The 23,880-nt window shown below is 45.7% G+C and overlaps 2 protein-coding genes across 7 annotated transcripts in view; one reads left to right on the top strand and one right to left on the bottom strand.

Annotated features, from left to right (window-relative positions):
• Plod (procollagen lysyl hydroxylase) overlaps nucleotides 1-23,880 on the top strand; it is a 171,924-nt gene that overhangs the window by 43,479 nt on the left and 104,565 nt on the right. For both annotated transcript variants that reach the window (XM_065453045.1, XM_065453044.1), the window contains one exon: nucleotides 1,077-1,202. In XM_065453045.1, coding sequence (XP_065309117.1) covers nucleotides 1,077-1,202 — 126 coding nt within the window. The remainder of the gene's footprint in view (nucleotides 1-1,076; nucleotides 1,203-23,880) is intronic.
• Nucleotides 6,658-23,880, bottom strand: part of LOC135919314 (immunoglobulin domain-containing protein oig-4-like) — a 380,763-nt gene continuing 363,540 nt past the window's right edge. For 4 of the 5 annotated variants that reach the window (XM_070534534.1, XM_070534537.1, XM_070534535.1 and 1 more), the window contains 3 exons: nucleotides 20,549-20,850; nucleotides 10,475-10,624; nucleotides 6,658-8,465 (listed from right to left, as the gene is read on the bottom strand). In XM_070534534.1, coding sequence (XP_070390635.1) covers nucleotides 8,295-8,465; nucleotides 10,475-10,624; nucleotides 20,549-20,734 — 507 coding nt within the window. In that variant the 5' untranslated portion in view covers nucleotides 20,735-20,850 and the 3' untranslated portion in view covers nucleotides 6,658-8,294. Of the gene's footprint in view, nucleotides 8,466-10,474; nucleotides 10,625-20,548; nucleotides 20,851-20,913; nucleotides 20,930-23,880 lie in introns of those variants that run through there. The other variant, XM_070534536.1, reaches the window with a different exon arrangement.

Raw genomic sequence — 23,880 nt, 5'->3', positions numbered from 1 at the left:
TGAAGGGGATTTAGCATAAACTGAGCAACCTGAGTGGCCTGCATGCTGCAGCCACGTTGTGGCACAGAGCTTAACCAGCCAAACACGGAGCTAATATTGCTGTAACCAAGTGTAAAACATTTTGACCATCTAAAGAGCCAGTGTGCTCATGATTATGTTCCTACTGAAAATTTGTACCAGGAGCAAAGTAGAATACACTTGGTTACTGCTATATTGGCTCTGTGTGTTTGTCTGGCCGAGCTCTGTGCCGTCAAGTGCAGCACCGTGTAGGATGTTCACGTTTGTGCCTCAGCTCATCCAGTAAAATGCTCAGTCTGCTTGTGCTTGCATTTACCCAAATGTCAGACATGCTAAAACTCTATTGGGATAGTAATCCTCTGGCGTGAAGTGATGGCCACAAACGCTAAATCCTGCCACCGATCAGATACCGACAGTTCAATACGCTGCAGCCACACTGCTTGTCTGCTGCATTACAGAGGGACACGATTGCAGCTTGACATACCACCGCTCGCGATGTTTGCAGTCCACAACGCAACAAGGGTGATCTATGGTGCTCACGAAAGGAAATCTCGAGATTAACACTGACCACGCAGCTCACATCTACACAGAGCACATTGTAGCACAAGCAGAAGACACTTGCTCTTTGCCGGAAGTGCTTGAGGGCAGTGATAAGTAGTCGTTCGGTATTCTCTTTCTGTTACATCTCTTATAGAAACAAATTAAGCAACATTCCAGCTCTTATGAACAACATTTGTTCACCATAAAGTTGGAAAAAGTATCAATAATGCTACCTGGGTGGCTGATCTTATAGCTTGCCCAACTGGGGTCAGTTTGGCCAAACGCATAAATTAGGGTGAGGTGGCTAAAAACTCAGAGGAGCGGCACTGCTGTGATCTGTAGCAGTGCATATTTTCAAAGCCTTTTAATGTTGCACACTTTACACGAAGCGCTTAAATGTTTCACTTAATGATCAAAAGGACCTACCCTAACGACTTAGTATGTGTGTACAAAATCATTGGAATTGTTTCAGGGTTCCTTTAAACCTGAAAAAAAGCTATGCATTTGTTACATTACAGGACAATCGTAGCCCCATTGTTGTCAAGAGAGAAGAGTCTGTGGTCCAACTTCTGGGGTGCCCTCTCTGCAGACGGCTACTATGCGCGGTCCCATGACTACGTGTCTCTCGTGAAACGAGAGCGCAAGTGAGTCATTATAATTATCATCTCTTAAACCTAGCGCTTGCGGCACACTTCAAGGGAACTGGTGAGCACTGTCTGAAACTGTGCTCGTATACTGTCCAAAAGAGTAGGTACCTGTTAAGGTGAATTATTTGTTCAGGCTGAACGTATAGTTATGCCATTGAAATTCGAATGGTCAACTTTTCAGAGGGAGAGCGCAACAAAAATTTACCTTATGTGAGCCATACTTGGAAATTCAGTTAACCTAGCTATAGTTTTGCAGTGTGCATCCTGTACAGCTTCCGCTTTGTTTGAGATGACTGCAGTGCTAGAGCTGGTATTGAGGAGTCCGTGTAAGAGTCATCTCATCATTGCAGACTGCAAAGCCTGCTCTATTCTATGCCACTCTTATCATCCACTATTCATGGACTGCTGATCTCATTGATAACGTGGTTAGAGCGTCGATCTGACGACTGACAACCTGCAAAAAAGAATAGTATTCAAAAAGGCATCACTACGAAATCACGGAACCGGCATCTTTGAACTCTCCTATGGCTACTGCCCTTTACAAATCGCAGCTGATTTCACAAGGTCAGCATGCTGCAAAGAATATTATGGTCTAGGGGGTACGTATTAGTGTGATCTGGAAACAAAGAATTAGTAGGAGGGAGTGACCAGGGAATAGTCATGCTTTGTTCTTTCCTACTCCCTTCTAATGAGTCTTTGTTTCCACATCACACTAATATGCATCCCTAGACCGCAGTATTCTTTGCAGCATGCTGGCCTTGTGAAATCAGACGGGATTTGCAAAAGGCAGTAGCCGTAGGAGAGTTAAAAGGTCCATAATCGGGATTTTGTAGCGATGTCCTTTTTGATGCTATTCCTTTTCGCATGTTGTCAGTCGTCAGAGTGACGCTCCACCTACGTCATAAATGAGATCAGCAGTCCATGAATGGTGAATAATAAGAGTAGCATGAAATCAAGCAGACAGAATTGCTATAGAATCACGATCCAGATCTGCATTTTGTAATGTTTGATATTTCATGTGCGGAAGCAGGGGATCTTGTGAGGGACAAAAGTGTGCTTGAAAGGCAATGGAATCATAGTAACACTAACTAGTACTATATACGGTGTTTCACTGAGGTATCATTATTTACCTACTGCTGCTTGGTAATTCATTGAAAATTGAGGGATTACAAATAAAATATAATGTTGGAATGTTGTACATGATGGCACTTGCAACCCACATGCTGCTTAATCGTTTGACATTCAGGGCTGGATACTATGTGACTTTCATGCAGGGATCTTGTAAGTAGTGACCTTCAAAGCTGCTAGTGATAAGACCGACTCCGAAGATTAACTTGCTATGCCGAGTCACTTACCTTTTCCTTGGAGCCAAGATTGGTGGTGCGTTCAATTACATGATAAACACGTACATAGGGCGGCCCACCAAAAGATCAAACCGTCTTAAAAATAAAAAGTATTTTTATTTAGGAGATAGCACTTAGTTCCTTTTAACATAATCTCCAACCAAGTCGATACACTTTCTCGATCATTTCCCCACTGTTTGAAGCAACTCTAGAGCTTCTCTAGCCTAATGATGTTGAGCGGCCCCTGCAAATTTGTCTTTACCTCGTGCCCAGTGGTAAATATCCTTCCTTTGTTGAATTTTCTTCTCTAATTGTAAAGAAAAAGTTCACAGGAAGGTTGGTCTGATAAATAGGGCGCGTGGGAAGCACTGGCCCATTCCTGCAAGGCCAAGTACAGTGGCCTGCATTCCACAATTTTGTGCATTTCCATTGCACATTCTTTCTTAATCGCCTTAATACCTCTCAGTAGAATTGCTGATTGACAATCTGTCCAGGTAAAATAACTTTCATCTGTACAATTACAAAAACACTGAAGAAGAAAAAAGAAGAAATGTGACCATTGTTTTCATATGAGCGCACTTGTTGCACTTTTTTTTGGTCTCGGTGAAAAAAGAGTCTTCAACTAACCTGAAACTCTCTTGGTTTTGAGGTTGTACCCATAGCATGAGCATTCATAACTCATGATGATCTTAGAAAAAAAAAGGTTTGGTTCACTTTCGATGCAATTTTTTATAATCCTGGCAAGAAATCGAACAAGTGATCTTTGCATTTTTTTTTATTTTGCCAACATTGTGGCAATGTGTCTCAATGATAATTCCACATTCCAAACCCACTCACAGAGCTTCAACCAAACTCGACACCAGCAGCTTCTGAAATCATGTCAAATGCATAGCGATGACTCTTGTTGGTGTTTTGTGGAACCTTTTTCACAGTATTCTGGGTAAAACTCCTTCAAGGTCAGCCAAAAAGAGGATGTTACAGTGAAGCTGATAAGAGCTACATTCCCCACTATCGTGTCCACGTGTAGGAAAAAATCCCCGAAGACAGTGCGATGCCGGGCCGACCTGAGACGGAGGTGACGCAGGCATTAAACATTCCCCATACATGAGCCGATCCCAAGGATAGTGCAATGCTGGGCCGACCCACAGCGGAGGTGAAGCTGGCATTAAGCACTCCCCATAAGTGGGCCGATCCCGAAAATAGTGTAATGCCGAGCCGGCCCACGGCGGAGTTCGCAGTTTGCCATTAAGGGGCCCACATACACAGCTTCGCTGGTCATCCTTCTTCACAGAGTGGAAGGGCACTGAGTTTTTCATTTCTGCTCTTGGAATCGCCCAAACCTCTAAAGAATTTGTGGGCGACTTAGTGCCTCCTCCTTAAGCATAGCTTTGAGCTTTTCAAATGTGTTTTTTTTAGCCATTTTTCCAAAAAGGTATCAAAAGCTTAAGGAGATATGCTGTCTTTGACCAATATATGTTATGATTTCACAAAAGTAACACCACAACAATTGAGAAAATTGTCACCACAGACCCGGTGATGACTTACGGTGATGGAATAAGAAACGGGAGTAAGAAATGGGAACGAAGGCTGGCCATGGTTTCAGTGGGAGCACATGACTATAGCTACATTATACGAAAAGGTTTGCATTTTTGTTTAAAGTTTAAAACAATGACAGCAATAACTTGTGCAGTTTTGGGACCTACCACCCATGAACTCTTTCATAATTATTTGTGCCATTTCATGCCCCAACACTGTTTCATCCTCTTCTTCCTCTGTAAATTTTATTGCATTAGCAAGTACACAAACATTTAAAGGTTCACTAAAGACAGACATTAAGTCAAGCTAAAGTCATAGATTAGTACTCGAGAATCTCTAAAGCATCAATATTATCGTGAACAGAGCCTTAACAATAAAGAAATTGAAGGAAGTGCAGGACATGATTAGAGACTCCCCTGGGACATTCAAGTACTTGCCCGATCACAAAAGCACTCCTCATTTAAATTGTGTCACTAGTACTCATCCACTCATTACAAAAACATCATTGTATTGCATTATAAGACAAAATAAAATGCTGCTTGTACAGTTTTATTTTATTTTTAGAAAAAAAGATTACACTTCACAATGACGTGGGCGGCTGAAAGGTTTTGTTTTTGCTGGACTGTGTGCCGCCCGCACTCTCGTTATCGGGTAGTGCCACACTGGTTTCGCTGGCTCGCGAAACTCGCACAATATGCAAGTAGCAGAGAGTTGAACTTTCATGTGATGTCGAGGGATGCCTGAACGGTCCACGCCACTTGACCAAAAAGCAGTTGCAGCGGCAAATCCACCTATCTGTCTTGGCTCGGTTTCTCCATGGCCTCATGTTTGTGTTTTGGGCAGAAAACTGTACCGCTGTCTGTCGGGCGCCATTTTACTCATCGACGGCAGCAAAGGGCTGGGTGGTGTATGCAGTGTCACCACTCCCCTTGTTGAGTGGCGAGAGATTTGAATTTCGAAAAAGGTATTCAGACCCTACAGATGCAACTTTCTCGTGTACCAAGTCTTTTCCTCGCATGAAACAAGTGTTGTGAGGTTTCTGGAATGATATTTAAACAGTACACATCGACTTAGTATTTGCCGTAAGTGTCCCTTTAAGGTACGTTTTTGCAGCCGCTGCTGTGCTGTCCTGGTGTAATGGCACATGCATAGCCTGCATTACCGAGTTCTCCATGCTCATTTGGCCTGTGTGCCGAGTACTGGAGGCCACTTGATCTTAGAAATCTCCGACGCTCATACAGAGAACAGAAAGGAAGGCAAAGGGATAGAAAGCTACAGGACATAAAGCAACAGGACAGAGAGAACAGCGGTTCTAGGGTTCCTGTGTTTCCATATTCCAGTACACTGTTTCCTCTGTTCTGTTGCTTTCTAATATTAGGTTTCTTTTCTGTTTTTTTTTTAAGTGCTGGAAAATGGTTCCTGCTATTGCAATTTTCTGTAATTGAGGTCACTTGATCAGTTGCGGGTGTGAGGGCAAGCCTAGGTGGTTGGTAATGGTGCATGCTGTCTTCCCGCATGCCCAGAGTTGGAGGTTTTGTGATCTTCTATGTTTTGGAACTGTAGTGCAGATGAAGTGGGGAAGGGTACAGCTGCGTGGAATGTGAAATTTAGGATAAGCACGCCTACTCCCGGCTGCTCGTGCTTTTCACCACGCCACCGTTGGGACCATGAGTGCCCATAATTGTCGATTGAACTCTGTTCATGTGTGTTTTGGGCACGTGACACCATGTGTATTTAGTTATAGTAAGCAACTTTTTCATGTCATTTATACTGTCTATAAAACTGCTACAAGCCTTAATTTATATGGCTGTCTAATACTCTGCTATCACTGGCAGTTCTTTGCTTTTCAAGCAACACTGACTTTCCTAGCACATCAACACTTTTTTTTTTACTATGGCCGAGCAATTTTCACTTACTACGTAAGTGTCAAAACAGGTTGTCTTTGGGACTGGTTCATGTATGCTTTGGAGCATACTACCCTTGGCACATACTCACTAAGTTTTCTTACAGGCATGAAGCAACGTGTAACATTTCTGTAATAGTTAACACAGGAGAGTTTTTTTGTCTTTATGGACGCTTAGCAGTTACTCTGAATTCATCATAAATAGTTTGTTGACTCTAGGACTAGGGACACAAACAATGAGTATACCATCGAAGAATTCTGTAGTAGTAATTGCTTCCTATTAGCTTGTAAAGTGGGCATTTGATGGTATTGTTACTTAACAATAGTGGTAGTTTGCCGTTAGGTGTAAACCTGTTTTTCAATATTGGCTATGCACCACAAGTGTACTCGATGCCATATAAAGATTCATGTAATGAAACAGTAACTATTGTTACTGTCACTGAACTTCTAGTGCACAAGAAAAAACACAGAATTTATAGGTGTGAGAAACGTAAGTGCCTTCACACAAAGGATGTACACAGCAGAGCATATAATTATTCAGTGCTGATGCAGGCAATATTTGAGGATCTGAAAGACTTACAGCCTCTCTGCCTTACTTTAACTATAATTTGTATTATGCAGGTACCATTTCATTGTTAAGCATGGTGACATTTATCTAAAGTAAATCAGGCATCCACAGCACAAATGTATCAAATGTACAGCAACAACATGAGAACAGCTGGCCGAACTCTCTTTTATTTTTAACAATCAGAGACACATGAGCGGAGCTGCTGGAGAGCTACACACAGAATGCGCAACGAGGGACTTGTAATGTACATACTGTTTTGTGTTTGGCATTTTGTACCAAACATAAGACACCTGTTTATCTTTGACATGAAAGAGACTTTGGCACTGACAGGTACTAGGAAACAGGTGATTGCTGGGGCGTACAAGTGTTTTGACGCTGTTCTGTTACTTTAATGGGAAACAAAGGTATGTCGCGTGTACATGCTTGTGTTGGCTGTGGCTGTTTGCACTACACGATGATGGTGCTAATGATGAAACACTCGTGAGGGTGAATGAATGGAACCCACAGTCTCATTGGCCACCATGGCTTCACTCTTTGCCATCCATCTCTGTAGTGTCATCACGTTGAATGTCATGAGCTTCCCAATCTTAACAAGGGGGAGAGTTTGGTTTACAAGTATGGGCTTAATTAAGAAACCTTAACTTGATGTTGAGAGCCTTTTCCTCTTTATTGCATTGTTTTCATTGCTGTTAAAAAAGAATCTCTGCACGCTTTTACAGTGGGAGTTCAAATTCGTCAAGTTTCTGGCATTTAGTGTTTTCTGCGTTATTGCTGCTGTAAGCTTGTTTCGTATGTGTTCATTTTCCTGTAGGAGTAAAGTCGTTGCATGCAAACAGAAATTTAGGAATTTAAGCTGTGTTGGCCAGGTTCTTTGTTTCTGAACTTTAGGCAAGTGGGAACTCTGTGCTACTTCTTTCTGATAGTACTCTTCTTGTTTCTTAATTACATTTTGTAGTCTGTATTGGGACAGGAAATAACACACTACAATGCAGCAGGTAAACAGATGTAGTAAGCTCTATGAGTGTGTGTTCTTGTCGATTTTTTGCATTCTGTTTGGTTTTACTAAGTAGATGGAGTGAAGCTGATTAGAATTGACTATTTACAATGTAGGCATATCACTAAAATCTTGTTACCTGTATGATTCAAGAGCTAAATGAGCAAAAAGCAGAACTATAAAGTTTAAGACACAAGGAAAAAGATAAAAAAAACTCTGTGACATAAGGTATTATGCTCTCTTCTGATACAGATAAAAGCAAGTTATATTTGTCCTTTTACTGCCTTGTAATATATGCGCAGATTGGATGTCTCACTTGTGGTTAGTTGCTGAAGAAATGAAATGTGTAAATGATGGAGGTGCTTTAGAAGATACAATTTCTGTTTGAGATTTGGACACACTAGCTATTCTCCAGCTTGTCCATAGATGTGATAGTGTAAGTTTACCTTGTGACAATTTTGTGCTTCTTCTTTTATGAATACATGAGCTTATATTTCCAGAGTCAAGTAAAAGCTGATTTGCTTGATTTGCTTTTTGATTTTCTATCAATTGTTGCTGAAACTGAGCCTTTCATGTACCTAACCATCCACTGTGCCACATTGAATGATGCAGGTTGCTGTCAGTCAATGCGATGTCTAAACTGATTAATGGAGAAATATTTAGTGGATGCATGTGTCAGGTGGATTTGGTGTCTGTCTGCTGATAGTACCTGTTGTTGCGAGTTTTTGAAGCAAAGTGCTGCAGCCTAGCTGCCCAGGGAGCTGAAGTCGGCTTTGAAGGTTCGGCTGTCGATGGCATATTTGTTGTCTGCCTGGCATTCATAGTTCCCCGAGTCCATTTGCCTTGCTGGGTCAATCTCAAGCTTGCTCTTGATGCGGTCTCCTTCTAGCTGCCACTCAGATATTTGCAAGATGGACTGCAAGTTGAGAAGGGTTGGGGGGTGTTGCAAGAGGGAGAGAAATTAATGTAGTTACAGTAGAATTGACTCGTCTACTGTGTTCCATAGCATCACAGGAATAGAAGGCAGTAGTAAAGAAAAATATTTTTTAACAGCCGGTAACATGAAGGGATTAAATTTCAGTGGCATTATAACTGGGAAAATGTATTGAAAACATGTTTGCAAGTTCTTTATGCATTTTTCGTACATGTGAGCTGTTCACTTTAATGGTGATACAGGTTTTATATAGTTTGTACATTGCTCATGAGTGTGCAGTATAAATGTATTTTAGCACACAAATATTTAATGAAACATTTATGAACATGAAAAGCAAAAGAAGTTTTAGAACTATACCTTAGCTCACTTGCCCTTTGAACTCTGTAGGGGGTCGGAGCCTTGTCAAGCTGTAATTTGCAGCTTTTTTTCCCATCACCTCCATATTTCTCATGGAGAAATAAAAGTTTCTTTCATTGATTGATTTATTGTGATAACCTTAGCATAGTATGTCAGAGTTAAGGCACATGCACCTTTGCTGATCTTGGTGACAAATACAGTTGTTTTGGTAGCAACAGTTACATTTGTTTTCCCTCTTTAGTTTTGTTTATTTCTTGGTTCACTTTGTGCACTTTCTGAACAAAGGTTATCTGAAAGTGCAGCATTGCTCCTGTCTACCATTTCCTCTTATCTACAGGTATCTGCAGACTTGTCTTTTTTATTTATATGCTTACTAAGGAACAACCTGTTTAATAGGTTACGCTGATGTCGATGTTACAACTTAGTATGGGTTGGGTGCTTAAGGGCATTGTATGGTTTTGTTACCTACTGAAGAAAAATGCGCAATGAACACTTTAGGAAGTTGAGAAATGTGCACAATCTTGAGCGTCTCTGAAACCACGTGGTTAAGCCAGCATTGGCAAAATTAATACCTTTGTTTGGTGATGTTTAGTATGCCTTCATGGGGTGTCAGTGTTAGAAAGCATTTCCTCATGAGCACCTGAAGCTAGCTGAGCTTATATTCTGCATGTCAGTGCTACTTTGTGCTGGAACACTATGCTTTGCCAGAGTTTGTGAAAGTATATCACCACTACATTCTCTCTGCTTTATAGATAAGCAGCTTCTGGAAACACTTATGTAAACCTTAGAAATTGTTTACTAACTTGCTTTGAAAAGAAATTGCTGCTATGTAGTGATGAAATGTTAGACAGACAAAGTATTTTACTAGAGTAAGCATTTCTGCAACACTGAATCTGACACTCAGGGCAGCCACATTCCTTATTTCGTAGTGTTAGGATGATTCACGTGTTTGAATATGTCTTAGTTAATAATTTAGTGAGATTGTCAAAGTGACAAGCGTGAACGTGTGAATGTTTTGTGCAAAGCACATATAGTTTGAGTAATTACATTGCGCACCACATTTACTAGATGTCTCTAAAGATGATGTGATGGACTAGATAGCGGGCCTCTCAGAAGCATTTCAAATTGTTGAGGTAAGAAACATCGACATCTTCACAAATATTTCTTGTAGCTATCGTGCGCGGCTCTAACTACACCATAAAGTTTTATGACATGCAAAAAACATGCTTCTGCTTGCAAGCAGTCCTCTTATGTAGAAGCCTGAACAAAGCTTTGTCAGTATTTCACACATTGTGTTGGAGCTACCCGGGTCCAACCATTGGAACTAAAGGAGTGCTTGGATGAACAAGCACATCAGAATGTGCCAAGTGGGAAAAATCTTTCCTACAATCTGAGCAGTGCTAGTTACGTGCAAGTCCAGGTGATACAAAGGCTCATGTGGTGTCATCAACTGGACATCAACCTCCCATAGCAACAAATCCTTCACATGTTAACAGTACCATTGCTTTTCTGCATGTATTCGTAAGCCACATTGTGGGTGCTTTAGTCTGTGGTCTTGCACCTTCCTCTTGTGCCAGAACTCTGTGTAGTGAGGACATATTGAAATATACATAGTAGCACAAATTGGAACGTACCTGCATGTATGGGTGTGCGAATATCTCGATGCCATCCTTGTACCAAGTGATGCGGGGCCGAGGTACGCCACGTGCCACACAGATGAACACGATCTTGTGGCCCAGAAAGAACTCGTAGTCGAAGTGCGATGCCTTCTCGATCTGGGCACCCTGCACATGCCCCACATAATGCTGTACTGCAGTAACTGTGTTGTCACTAGGGGTTGCGTTTTTTTTTTTTTTTGGTGTGAGGGTAGTTTATCACATCATTCTGCTAGCGAAACACGTTCATGTAAGCTCAAGGAATGTTTGGTGGGTGAGAGAGAGATAGGTCGTGATGCAAAATTGGAGATGTAAACTTGTGCTTAGGCATGTGTGACACATTAAACCACCACCGGCCTGCAAGGTTTAACATTCTACTACCACAAATACTTGCTCGTCACATCAATGTGGTGCACGACTCTTGATTATAGACCAATTGGTCAAATTTATTAATGAAATAATTATTTTTATTCAGTCTTTCTGCCAAATTTACGGCACGGTTATGATAAATGTACGCAAGAAACCTAGTAACGCAATTACAAAATGCATTACTCTGCGCTAGGAGGTAAAGAGTTCATTGAAGAAATAGGCAGGCAGCTTTCCTTGTCGTTAAGCGAGTATGAAGAGATGGCGCAGACGTGACGTCATGCTCGAGCGCCATCCATAGCATGAGGCCGGTGCGATGTCACGCGGAGCATTACAATGATTTCTGCGCGTTTTCCTTAATTTTTTAAAACGTTCTGCTGTGCGCAAACTCATCCCGCCATCCCATCGGACGAAAGGGATGACCGCTGCTCTCGAAACGTGCTAGCTCGGCCACTCGGAAACGAGTAGCTTGGAAAGCCAGAAGCAAACCTCGGGTCGCCCCTCTTGTTTCCTCGAGTGGGCGCGGCGACTAATTAATTTGCGTCCGCGGGTATTCGTACGTCTCACTACGCTCGAACCTCGGGAGCCGCAGCAAAGCGAGTCGAAGAGTCCGAACGACGAAATTCTCCCTCGCAGCTCCCAGAGAGAGTGGACCAGCTGCGAAGTGGCGTTTCTTTTGATTGAGAGAGAAAAGAGAGAGAGAGAGAGGAATTTTAAGATCGAGTGACCCGCGGGCATTCCTGGGAGAGGAGGTGACAGCCGTACGTGCCGTCGCAACCGGGCGCGAATCGAAAGCGGAGCCGTATACGTGTGCTGCCCGCGGGCGTGACCTCCCTCCCTATTTCGTATCTCCCTCTTTCGGTCTAATCAGCGCGCTGCGTTGCTCCTGCGTCGTCCTTTGTGTTGCACGACGCGCGTAGGCTCTTCTTTATGCGTGAGAGTGCATACTACGCGACCGAATCTTCCTTTTATCCTTTCCTTATCCCCAAAGAGAGGCTCTTTTCCCCCGCACTGCCGCCGTCACGCGCGCCTGTTTTCCCGAAAGGGAGTTGGCTGACAGGGAACTCGGGGCATCGGCTTTCTTCGCCCATTATCTCCCGTCCCGCGGCGCCTCTATTTCTTATTTTCTTCCCCCTTTTTCTTTCGTTCAATCCCCTTGTGACGCTAGTTCAGACCTCCCACTGTGGCGTGTTTCCCAACTACCCAATCCTGCCCCCTCGCCTTTTTCCTTTTCATTTCCCCGCTCGTGTACCTTAAGTTTCGTCATCAATAGGACTTCTATGTCGTCTGTCACGGTCAATAAACAACTCCCCGTAGTCGGCCGTCCTTGGCCGTGTCAGCCACGCATATAGCTGGCCCGTATGTTTGCTTCGTGGTGCGTGTTGTTCACCGTTGCCTGCTGCATATTATTGTCTCTCTCTCTTGTTACAGCTTCGTCCCGTGCCACTTTGTTCGTCACTATTTTATTTTTCAACGCTTCGTTATTCGCGGATGTCTCTTTCTTCGTGGGCCAACCCATGTTTGTTTTATCTCACTGTGCATTTGTCTCCGTTGCTCACAATATCTTCTCTACGCCCTCGTTTGTCGCCACCCTTGTTCCCGACGGTTTTGTTGCTCCCATCGTTTCTCGTTCAAGCTGCCCTTTTTGCTGTTCTCTCCGTTCGTCTTTCTTTTCTCTCTCTCTCTCTCTCTCGCTTGCAAGCCTGACCTAAAATGCTTTTGCTCCGTGGGTCCCGCATGAACGCATTATACCGTATGGCGGGGCAGACGTTTTGGGAGTCACATCTGCAGGCTTCAGTTTTTTTCCCCCCTTCTTTGCTTACTTATTAGATAAGCGCGTGGAATGGAGATGTTAGCTAACAAGCAGTGTGGTTGCTGGGTGCTAACTCGGTTAGGAAATGCGCATCGTGTCTCGACAGGAGTAGAGCTTGGAAGTCGGGTTGCGCACTGAAATGCGCCGCACGAAAAGCAACGTGCGTCTGTGCGAGCGCAAAAATTCGGCACTAGTGCTTTGCGCAACGCTAGGACAGCGGAGAAGGCGGAGCGGCCGCAAAGGTCACTGCGCGCACCACGTCGACCTCCGGAGAGGGAGAGAGAGAGAGAGAGAGAGAGAGAGAGAGAGAGAGAGAGGAATTGCATCACAGAGGACGCCGCAGGTTGCCGCTGTTCTCGTCTCTGATCTCGAATTCGAGGGCGCGCCAGGCTGTTAGGCTGTTGTCCCTTTTGCTTTGACATACATCTTGGTAGTCTGGCTCAATGAAACAATGTGTTACGCCCACCGCGGTGACTCATAATGGCATTCTGCTGCGAGGCCACAGGTTAGGTTGCCACCAGCCGGCGGCGACAGCGTTCTGACAGGGGTGGTGTGCGATAACCAAAGAACCCCGAGTTGTCAAAGTTAATTTGGAACGCCCCACTTCGGCGTATTTCGTAGTCTACGTGTTGATATGGGGAGTTAAAGTCAACCGATCAACCAGTCGATGAAAAAATGGACTATCAATACTGCACTTATTTGGACTAATTGGTGAGACATATACATTCATACAACTCGAACTGACCCGTCGCATCTCTCGGATCCTGTCTTTATTTGCACGCGCTCCGTTGTATGTACGTGCGCTCGTGTGTTTTCTTTGAGCGTTGCAATAGCTGCGCCATTATCCAAAAAGAAAGAAAGCAACGTGCTCTGCAAGTGAGTTCGTTTACGTGTATATACACCCGTAAGGAACACATAGTGTTGCGGAACGCTAGGTGGTCTTGCAGCCTGTGCGGATGTAATAGCTGTCTCTGAATGGCATGGTATCCACAGCGAAGATAGCGAAGGTTACGTTCTGAATGAGCTTTATGGCATTCTCTTTCCACTCCACGCTCTCACGTAATGTGATTCACAGTATAGTAACAGTCACGGTATACTAACTTTACTGCCTTTGAGCAGAGGCTGTATGCTAGCCTTTAGCCAGCAGAAACGATTTACGTATGTGTACCGTGCCACGAATGACGACCTTTTCGCAGCACCGCCGCTGCTACCTTCTTTTTTTGCGTCTTCGTCTGACGTGTTTCACTAAGCGCCCGTTAACCCTTAAATCGCCGCGGTTTTTCACTGTAGGTTGCATGCTCTCTCGGAGGTGCAATCTTCCGGCAAGGCGGTATCCGCAATTTGTAAGCTTCGCCGCCTCGCGCTTGTCCCGTCTTTCTTTCTTCGTATTGCTCTTCCGGCATTTCCGGCGTGCACCGCGGCGGATTCGGCGAATGGAACGGTGCACCCATTAGTGACCGCAGAGCGAAGGCTCCGCCGCTCGTAAGATCGCGCCTTGTTTCGTGGCCTGTTTTTGCTTTCTTTCTTCTCGCACGCCCTTTATACGGTATGTTGGGAGCAACTCTCTCAGCGAAAAAAAAAAATATAGAAATGAAGGTAAATTGATGTACTCCGCTGGGAAATGAAGAAGAAGGAAGAGCACTTAGACGACAAATTAAGGGCCGGAAATGAACTTTTCTTTCGCTCCGCGAAGCTCTCCTCTTTGTCGGTGTTATTACTACATCTTCATTTTCTTATCTTCCGGCAGCTGTTGCTGCTGTTGATACGACCGACTGTATCTACGAGCGTATTACCGGTATGGTAGCGTGCCGTGTGAGAGTTTTAGGTCGCGCCCGTTTATAACGTTATTTCAGACATTGTTTTATATTTACTGTGCCACTGGTTCCTCTTCAGCGTTAGTCGGCTAGTCTTGATAACTACGTCTGGTTGTAATAAAGCATTATTTCTCTCTCACTCGCGGGCTCTGCTCAACAGAGTCTCGAGGTATGCTGGTATTTCTTGGTTTTAAGGAAAAGAGGTCTGTAAAGGGGAGAGGGGCAGAACGGCAAGGGCTGAAGAGTACGGTAGCTAATTTTTTGCACAGAAAAACGAAGCAGGCGTTCTTGGAGCAGGCTTATTAGCGTCAAGAGTGTATTTTACGTGCACCTTTTAAGGAAGCTAGTCTTTGTGTGAAAATACAGGACACACACCGGTGCTTGTACTGTAGGAAAATAAATAAATAAAGGAAGCCTTTTTTAAGAGCATAACACGCTTCTCTCTGTATTTTGCCTTAAGCAGCTTGGAACGCTCGTGCGGTCACGACCTTCGCCATGCGGAGATTATTAACTTGGTCAAGCGAGAGGTTCGGTTTGACATTGTTTGGAAGAGAAAGTCTGGTAGCAAACGCTGAATTTGTAACATTAACGAAAGTAACTCGCGGTTACTTGCTGAGTATAGGCACCGGAGATATGATGTACGCTGTACCGCAAAGCATAATGTCGTTTCGACACATGCAGGGTGTAAAATAAGTATCTGGGTCCGCATTAAACATTACTTGCACGTTTATCAAGTGCTATATATGCTTTGATGCATTACACTGATGTCAGAAGTAGCTGAATTGAATCCAACTAGAGAAGCCAGAATTCTTGCTTTTTGGCCCGCAAAGTAACCAGCTTTGCTCAATGTAGCCGTACCAGATGACGCTGATTGATTGCAGGGCCGTTCTTTGAAGGCCGTGCAGAACGAAGCAGCCAGCTCCTTTCGCTGCATAGAAGAATTTCGATGCGGAAAGAGATAACGTGCTAAATGGAGCAGGAGCTTTTGAGCGAGGCCATAAATTTACATAATGACTTTTACAGCTTTGCAGTGAGGTCTGCTGTGCCAAGCTCCTTGCTCACGTCGATGCGTCATCCTCAAAGGAACCGTCGTGAGACAAATAAACGTAGCAAATGTGGAAGATCGCCACAGCGAGCACGAGCCGCACTAAATACTTATACGTTCGTACCGACCGTACCCGTCTCCTCTATACACGAAAACGTTTGTTTGGATATCACCGTGCGCGCAAAACGAGATCGTTAATGCGACCAGCAGTGACTTTGGTGCCGCTCATTGCCGCTCTTACGCGCCAGGAACGCGCTTTCTCCGAGTGCACCACGGCGTGTATATGATGACCTCTGGTATAATATATAGCTAGACAAGCGAGCTATACAGCGCACATGACTGCGTTGTTCTGGCGATTAATTATTTCAGCCGTCATCGGCAATAGAAGTTTCCGGTTTGCAGAGGCAAAGCTGTTATTCATTCCTACACGTTTCTTCCTTTTACACGGAATAAGAAAAAGATCGATGGGGCGCCGATGCCAAATATTCATCAGTAAGAGTTCTCATACGTAACATTTCGGTTTCTGCGAGTGCTTGCCAGTGAACCAATTATCGTAAAGGCCATTCACGCCATCTAGCGAAGCGACGTTTCTACGTTCGAGCCCTTTGTTGATAGGTTACGAAATCGTTCATTATTGAGGCCACCTATACTGGGCTGAAGTACATCCCGGAGTGACCACCTCGCCTCATACGAAAAAAAAAGAAAGCAGATAAAATTTAGCTTGGTCCCAATTGGTTTTCGACAGCGAACCGGCGGTTCCACTGTATAGCGTTGTGGAACAATGACGCCCCCCCGCCCCGTCACCCCGCCCTCCAGAAGCCACTCGAGCTCAGGAGCGCCTGACAGCATGAGGAGAGGCCGGAGGTTGATCGGCCCTGCGAGTGCAGATATTGCGTCCCCATCGTCGAACGGACGAATAGCGTTGCATATACGGGGGTCCAAACACCAAGAGCAGTAGTGCCCACGGCACCGGAGGTAGCAGGGAGGGGTAGGGCGAAGGGGAAAAGCGGCGATATAGTATTGCACCCCAGGGCACGAGGAAAAAAAGGGGCCAATCTCGGCGCCCCCGGCGGCCCAGCGGTGATCAGGACCGTATTTAGTGGAGTCGGCCGAGTTCTCGGGCGCGTCACTCACTCGTTCGTCGCCTTGGGCGGCGGTGTAACAAAAGCGCCGCCTGTTTTTTCCTTTTTTTTCGTTTTTCTTTTTCCCTGTAGCTCCCTCAACACCCGCTGGTGTCCCTGTTCCCTCTTACTGTGACTCTCCCTGTTGTTCTACCTCTCTGCGTTGTCGGTGCGCCAGCGGCATACCTGCTTTTGCCTCGATTGCCTCTCGAACGAGGATAGAGGAGGTAGGAGGAGGGCGCGGAATTCTAGGGATAAAAAAGGACGAAAGAAAAGGAAAGACGGGAGCGTGGGGAGCACTTCTCTCCTCCCCCCTCCCTCCTCCGCCTTCCATGAAAGATGGTTCCTGCCGGAGGTGCGACATCTGGGCGTAGTGTTTTACGGGAACGACCGTATACTTAGTCTGTCTCTCATTGCTTGTTTCCCCCCCCCCTTTTTTCTTTGTTAGCTTTTGTGCGTTTTCACCCTCTCACTTGTTTCAACTTCCGGTTTTATTGTGATCCCTTGCTCGATACGTAAACGTTTTTTTCCCCTTTACTTCTCAGTTTGTTCTTCGTCTCTTTCTTTTTTCCCTCTTTTTAGTCGTTTCATCGACGCCGCGCGCCCGTAAAGGTCCCGTTTTCTCTGCGACGGCGTATACCACGGTCCCTAATGAGACAGTTCGTTTCTCCTCCCTGCTTCATCGTTCCGTGGGAGTTTGTTTTGCTTTTGGTTTTGACTTTGTATTTTTTGGCTTGCCCAGAGCGGCGACGTGGCTGTTTGGAGAGCCGGACTCTCCCGGGGAACGAACGACCGTGATGACAGCGGGCGTATGCCGGGGGTATCAGAGCGGAAGGCTGGAGCGAGTGAGGGAAGGGAGAAAGTAAGGGGGCAGGCGACGTCGTAATTCGGCCACTTTCGAGTGAAGCTGCAGTGTTTTACGATTTTTATTGCGCCCGTTAGCAAAACGTTGAAGGACTCGGTTCTTTTTGGATGGTTGAATGTTTTCCCGCATTTGTCTCTCTTTTTTTTTATTTTTCTCAGTTTTTCCTCGACCGAACGTTCGTTCCAGGGAGGAGGTTGGGGGGAGGGGGTCGGGAGGTCAGGGGGTACTTTGCGGCGAGTAAAACATTTTATTCGCGCTTGCCCATAAAGGGGGAAAGGTGTCAGCACAGGACTAGCGCGAGGGGGGAGGGGGATTGTTGAGGAGCGGGAGGGTGATGACCCTATTAAGCCATTATTTCTCCGTTCGAGATTTCCTTCATTACGCTCAACTCCTGTTTTTATCAGCCTCCGTCACCGCGGAACGGGAACCGTTTCTTTTTTTTTTTGGTCTTTCATGTAGTTATACGTGCTTTTATGTACTTCTATCAATGCCGTGGTGAATGCACGGAAGCATTTTCTTTTCTCTCTTTCTTTTTGCTGCTGTTTCCCCGATGACCAGAAATTGTTGATGGAGATGGGCCTAGATGTCGTAAGGTTTTTGGAAGTGCACGACGCCTCTAGACGCTTTAATAAGAGCTCTTGCGAAAGATGTGTCAGAAACATCCGTGGACCCTGCTGACCAGCGAGCACACTTGCTTTTGGCGGCTCTTCACATTTTGGGGCCCGCCCCGAGGTGGTATAGTAGCGCTGCGCTGCTGGCTTAGACCAGCCTTTGTACGCCTCTTTGTCGAGAGCGGGCGTTTTACTCTGTGACCTCCGGGGCGGCTTCGTTGTGAGTGCGTGGCCAAACGAGCGAACTTTCTTCGTTTTCATGCCAGTAGAAAAGCAAGAAGCACAAATCATGAGGTTGTGTTTGAGGAACCATACCATAATGGGAAAGTTAGACTAATAAAAATAAAGGGGGTGGAGGGTGGTGGTGGAAGAGAACAATGTATGAATGCAGCATAAAATAAGTTTATTAGAAAATTATGTGAATGATTGTTTCCTTTATGAGACGAAGCGATAAAAGACATATGCAGACGCATTTTCTCCCTTGCGTAAGTGGATTTCGAGGGAGAAAAAATTTTGTCCTCTATGCTTACAAACCTTCCAAGCGGTAACGGTGCTGCTCGAATCTAATTCACGATGACAAAAAAAAAAAAATGCACGGAATTTATCGTGGGCAAATGAAACGCGAGCACGAACGCAGTTCAGTCGCGAACAGAAAAGGTTAAGGAATCTCGTTGATGGATTTTGCTTGAAAGCGGCAGCTTGCATTCTAAGAAAACGGACGGCGTATCGCACATCTAAGCTGTAATCAAGCGTAGTAATTCATCGCCTACTTCAAGCAGATCCTTATGATTCGGCTGTTCTGATTCGGTTTTCCAGTTTGGGCTTTATTTCTTCGCTATATTAAAGACAGGGCAAAGCAGCGGACTTTTTTGGTCGAAGTACCGACAAACGAAGATATGGGTTCGAATGATGAGGGTTAGGCTTGACCGAAATAATATTATTTCACTCACTCATGCACTTATCGGGGTTAGGTGTAGTTGGAGATCTCTATTGTTCGAAAATCCCTTAAGCCTTTGTCCTAAATAAATTACATTGGCGATGATGGGGGTTCAGACGTCTGCGAGTTTTTCAATCAACGTATATTCGCAACAGGATGAGGCTTGTGTTTGCTGAAGAAAAATCCGGAGACAACTCGGCAAATTCTAAAGGAATGCCAAGATATATCCATCGGTAACTGTAAGGAACGTCCACCTTCATAAAACGCCGTAGTTGATCAAAGCTGATGGTAGCGTCAACTAGTCAGCGGTGTAGACAAGCAAGAGACACTTGGAGTATTGGTGAAAAAATAAAATTAATAAAAGCAGGGAAGAGATGGGGACGGGATTGTCAGAGGCATATAGGTAACTTTTCGGGAGATCTAATGGTATCTTGCGGCAGAATTCTAGGTCATGATATCAACATCATCATTATCATCATCAGCCTATATTTATATGCGCGGCAGGGCAAAAGCCTCTCCCAGCGATCTCCAATTACCCCTGTCTTGCACTAGCTGATTCCAACTTGCGCCTGCAAATTTATGAATTTCATCACCTCACCCAATTTTCTGCCGTCCTCGACTGCACTTCCCTTCTCTTGGCCCCCATTCTGTAACTATAATGGTCCACTGGTTATTTTCCCTACGCAATACATGGCCTGCACAACTCCATTCTTTGTTCTCTTAATGACAACCAGAACATCGGCTATCGCCGTTTGCTCTCTGATGCGCATCGCTCTCTTCCCGTCTCTTAACGTTACGCCTAACATTTTTCGTTCCATCACTCTTTGTGCAGCCCTTAACTTCCTCTCGTGTTTCTTTGTTAACCTCCAAGTTTCTGCACCATATGTTAGCTCCGATAGAATGCAATGATTGCGCACTTTTCTTTTCAATGACAGTGGTAAGCCCTCAGTCATGATTTCGTAATGCCTACCGTATGCACTCCAACCCATTTTTTATTCTGTTAATTTTCTTCTCATGACCAGGGTCCCCTTCTAGCGATTGACCTAGATAAACGGACTCCTGCACAGACTCCAGAGGCTGACTGGCGGTCGTGAATGCTTGTGCTCTTGCAAAGCTATTAAACATTACCTTTGTCTTCTGTTTCAACCTTACTCTTCCATTTTCTCCGTTAAGGTCATCGATCATTTGTGGCAGCACTTCCCCACTGCTGCTGAACAGGACAATGTCGTCTGCAAACCGAAAGTTGTGGAGATGTTCGCTGTAGCTCCTCGGTCCTAAGCCTCCCCAGTCTAATAGCTCGAATACTTCTTCCGGTGTTACGATACAGTAACGCGTAAGAAGCTCACACAGGCCGTGTAACTATTTGTCGCCGCCCCAATTCAAAAGGTGTTTTACATTACTTGTCATCAGGCATCATTTCCAAGGAAGGGCTTCGTGCGCGGGGTGGTAAGGGCGGGAGTCGTTCGGCGCCGTGCACTCACGTTCGGGTTGTCGTAGTACTCCTTTCGCTTGGGGTGCGTGTAGAAGATGTATCGCGCCGATCCGGAGGAGCGCATGCGGCCCCGGCCTCGCTTGCCTCCGCGGCCTTTGGCGCCCTGCGCCTCGGACAGCAGCAGCGTCAGCGCCACCGCCAGGGCCAGCCAGCACGCCAGGAGCCGCGACGACATGGACCCCCCTTGGTTCCTTCCTCGCCTGTCCGGCTGCTTCCTCTTGCTGGGCAGTAGTCGAGCCGCGCGGCTCCCCAGGGTCCGAACCTTTCTCGGGCGCCCCCTTCCCGCTGCACCTGCGAACGAGGCGCGCGTGCATTGCACTCTTATCGCGACTGCAAGGCAAGCGAGCAGCATACGCCGGCGAATCGCCCTCCTCGGCGAAGGTAGACGTGACCACCTCTGTAAGAGGAGAACAGGACGCCCATTCGCAAAAGAATTAGAAAGGAGTAGCCGGTGCCACCTAAAGACGCCGACGTCTCTTAAATACCATGTATCAAAAAAAAAAGGAGGCGCACGCACGATTAATTGTTGCTTGGGGACAAGATAAGCCTCAAAGAATGTGCACATTAAAAAAAAAGAAAAATATCCCTTGGTTACGGATCGTGGTTACTTTTCTACGCTCCTGCGCAGTAGATCGACATCAGTTCGATCGCTCAGTTCGGTCGCTGAGTTGCTATTCACGCGTTTTTGTGTTCTGTCACAGCCTGGAATTCGCTGCGTTACTGCCCTGCTGTTCACGCGTTACGCTACCGAGCGCAGTCTACGGCAGGAGGTAATGGTGGAACGATAACGACCGTGTTACTGTCATGCTGTGCTACATGCTATGGCATGCTATGATACGCCGCCACGGGAATGTTTCCGTTAGTTTCCAATACATATGCCGAAAACGGACCTGTAGAAGTGTGGCACAACGAACAATTTGGAAAGAATTCGTTCCTGTTGTGCGCGTTACGTCGCGCGTGAGAACGGTGGGTATAGTGCGTGCTTCGTGTGCTTCGTGTGCTTCTTGTACTGTAACAGAATGGATAACTTCCCGTGGTATCCGTATTTCTTTCCTGTGCGCTGGTAAAACGTATACAGTGCAGATGTCTCGTATTCTTTTTATACATGAATTGAACGTCGCACGTCGGAGCGCAATTGGGGACATACTCTGTAACACTCACTCGTAGTTTTCAAGAAATATGAAGCACTATTGAAGCGTCGGGACAGTTCTTTCACATATTTTGTGGTGTTTTATATAGGAGCCTGATGCATGTCATCTGCTCTATGATTTATTCGTGGCCTTTACGTTCACTGGGCCTTTTCTCACCAAGTTCAGCGAATCACTGACCATGCTATTCTATAAAACGTGGCGTGTTAAACACCTCCCCCCCCCCCTCTCTCTCTCTCTCTTGAGAAGAAATGCTGGGTTAGCATACTGTCGCTATTATCGTTTTTTGCGTCTATGTTCTGAAGCCATTTACTTCACAAAACGCATTTGAGAGGTCCCATTGTAACTCGAACTAAAGGTTACGGACAGGTCGCCGTTCGTTCTCGCTTAGTGGGCATCATCTCCAGCTAATAAAACACAAGCGCCGCTCACACAACTGCGGCTGGCTCGCTTCGAGCGATGCCAGCGCGCCCTTCAACCAATCTTTGTCCCACCGTCGCCGCGGCCCAGACACCCGGATGAAGATTGATAGGCCCGAATCGGACCAACGCTTCGCGCAATTATTTTCAATTCCTCTTCGATCCGAGGTCCTCGCTCTCGCTAATGGAGATTTCTCTCCCGTCGTTTTTGCTCTTGCGGCTCTGTCGTACGCATGGGTCTCCGTCGATGCACTTTTTTTTTTGTCGCTCTCTTTCGATCCCGTGCACCGACCTTGTTTTGACAGCACTTGAGAATTTCGTCTCTATAACACTTAAGGCGGCGCCGTCGCTTTGTCGAGGGTGCTCTACATTGAAGAAATGAGGGAAGTACGAAAAAAAGGAAAGAATACAAAATGAACAAGACAAAGAGAAAGCGTTGTTCTTGAGAACAGAGAAGGAGTGTTTCTGAGCCCGTCGGCTCCGACATATATATAGTAGATATATAGTGCCTCCCCCGCCCTTCTACACTGCTTCTGCCCCATTCCCCCCCTTTTTTTCCATCTCTCTCAAAGCGATTGGTCTACTTGAGTTTCTGGGCCAAGCGCGTGCTGCGCATTTTCCCAGAATCGTTGTGCGCCGTTTTGCCAGATGTGAACTCCCGCCGAAGAACATCCTCCATTCGTTTTTGCTCGCACGTGCGGGCGTCTGCGCAGTAGAGAATTCAGGCAGCACGTAGTGCATCTTCTTGTTTGTTACCTGTTCATTTTTATTTTCTGCGAGGCTGGGAATTCGTTGCGGTGATCTACGTCTTGAAACCGAACGTTAGCGAGTGTTTTGGATCCCAGATATTTATTTCGATGCGTCGGAGGAGCAACGTGCTTCGGAGAACGTGACTGAGCTTTAAGATATGTATAACGAACTTCTCCGCATCGCCGAAACGACGCGTAAAGGGCACGAGAGCTCAGTAACTGCTCGGGAAATTGTGTTCAAGTGGGTAAGTTTTCAGCTTTGAAGAAAATATAAATATAGATAGATAGATAAACAGACGGTGCAAAGACCATCCCGATGGATGGTCCTTGCACAGTTTCATGTTGGCGACCTTGAAAGTGAAGGAACTAATAAATATTTGTTTCGCCAGTCACCACGACGAAAATGAAAGCCTTGAACGCGAAACTGAAACGGCGCACTTTGGATGTTGTGAAGTCATCAAACTAAGACATATTCATGTGACGTCACGTACGCCAGTTTGTTGCGCTAATCGCAGCTTCGAAGCGACTGTGCTGCTGGAGATAAGTAATAAGTTGCTGGAGATGAGCGTTTCACCCTGCTGGCTGCGGAACCGCATGGCGGCGTCGATGACGTCAGTGCATGCCACCTATAAGCCAGTGAAATGCCTCGTGACCTGCTCGCCCACTCTGAACCAATTTTTAAAAATTATGGGGTTTTACGTGCCAAAACTACTTTCTGATTATGAGGCGCGCCGTAGTGGGAGACTCCGGAAATTTGGACCAGCTGGGGCTCTTTAACGTGTACTTAAATCTAACTACACGGGTGCTTTTGCCCCCATCGAAATGCGGCCGCCGTGGCCGGGATTCGATCCCGCGACCTCGTGCTCAGCAGCCCAACACCATAGCCACTGAGCAACCACGGCGTGTTCTCAACCAAATTTTGTAAACGCGATCGGAAATCGTTGTTTGAAGCGCGCTATCAGTTGCGTTCAGTTTCGCCTCACGTGACTGGCCTAGGCCGCGCCG

Source organism: Dermacentor albipictus, chromosome 2, assembly GCF_038994185.2.
Source record: "Dermacentor albipictus isolate Rhodes 1998 colony chromosome 2, USDA_Dalb.pri_finalv2, whole genome shotgun sequence".
NCBI classification, from domain to species: Eukaryota; Metazoa; Arthropoda; class Arachnida; order Ixodida; family Ixodidae; genus Dermacentor; species Dermacentor albipictus.
This window is presented reverse-complemented; position numbering and strand designations above follow the sequence as displayed.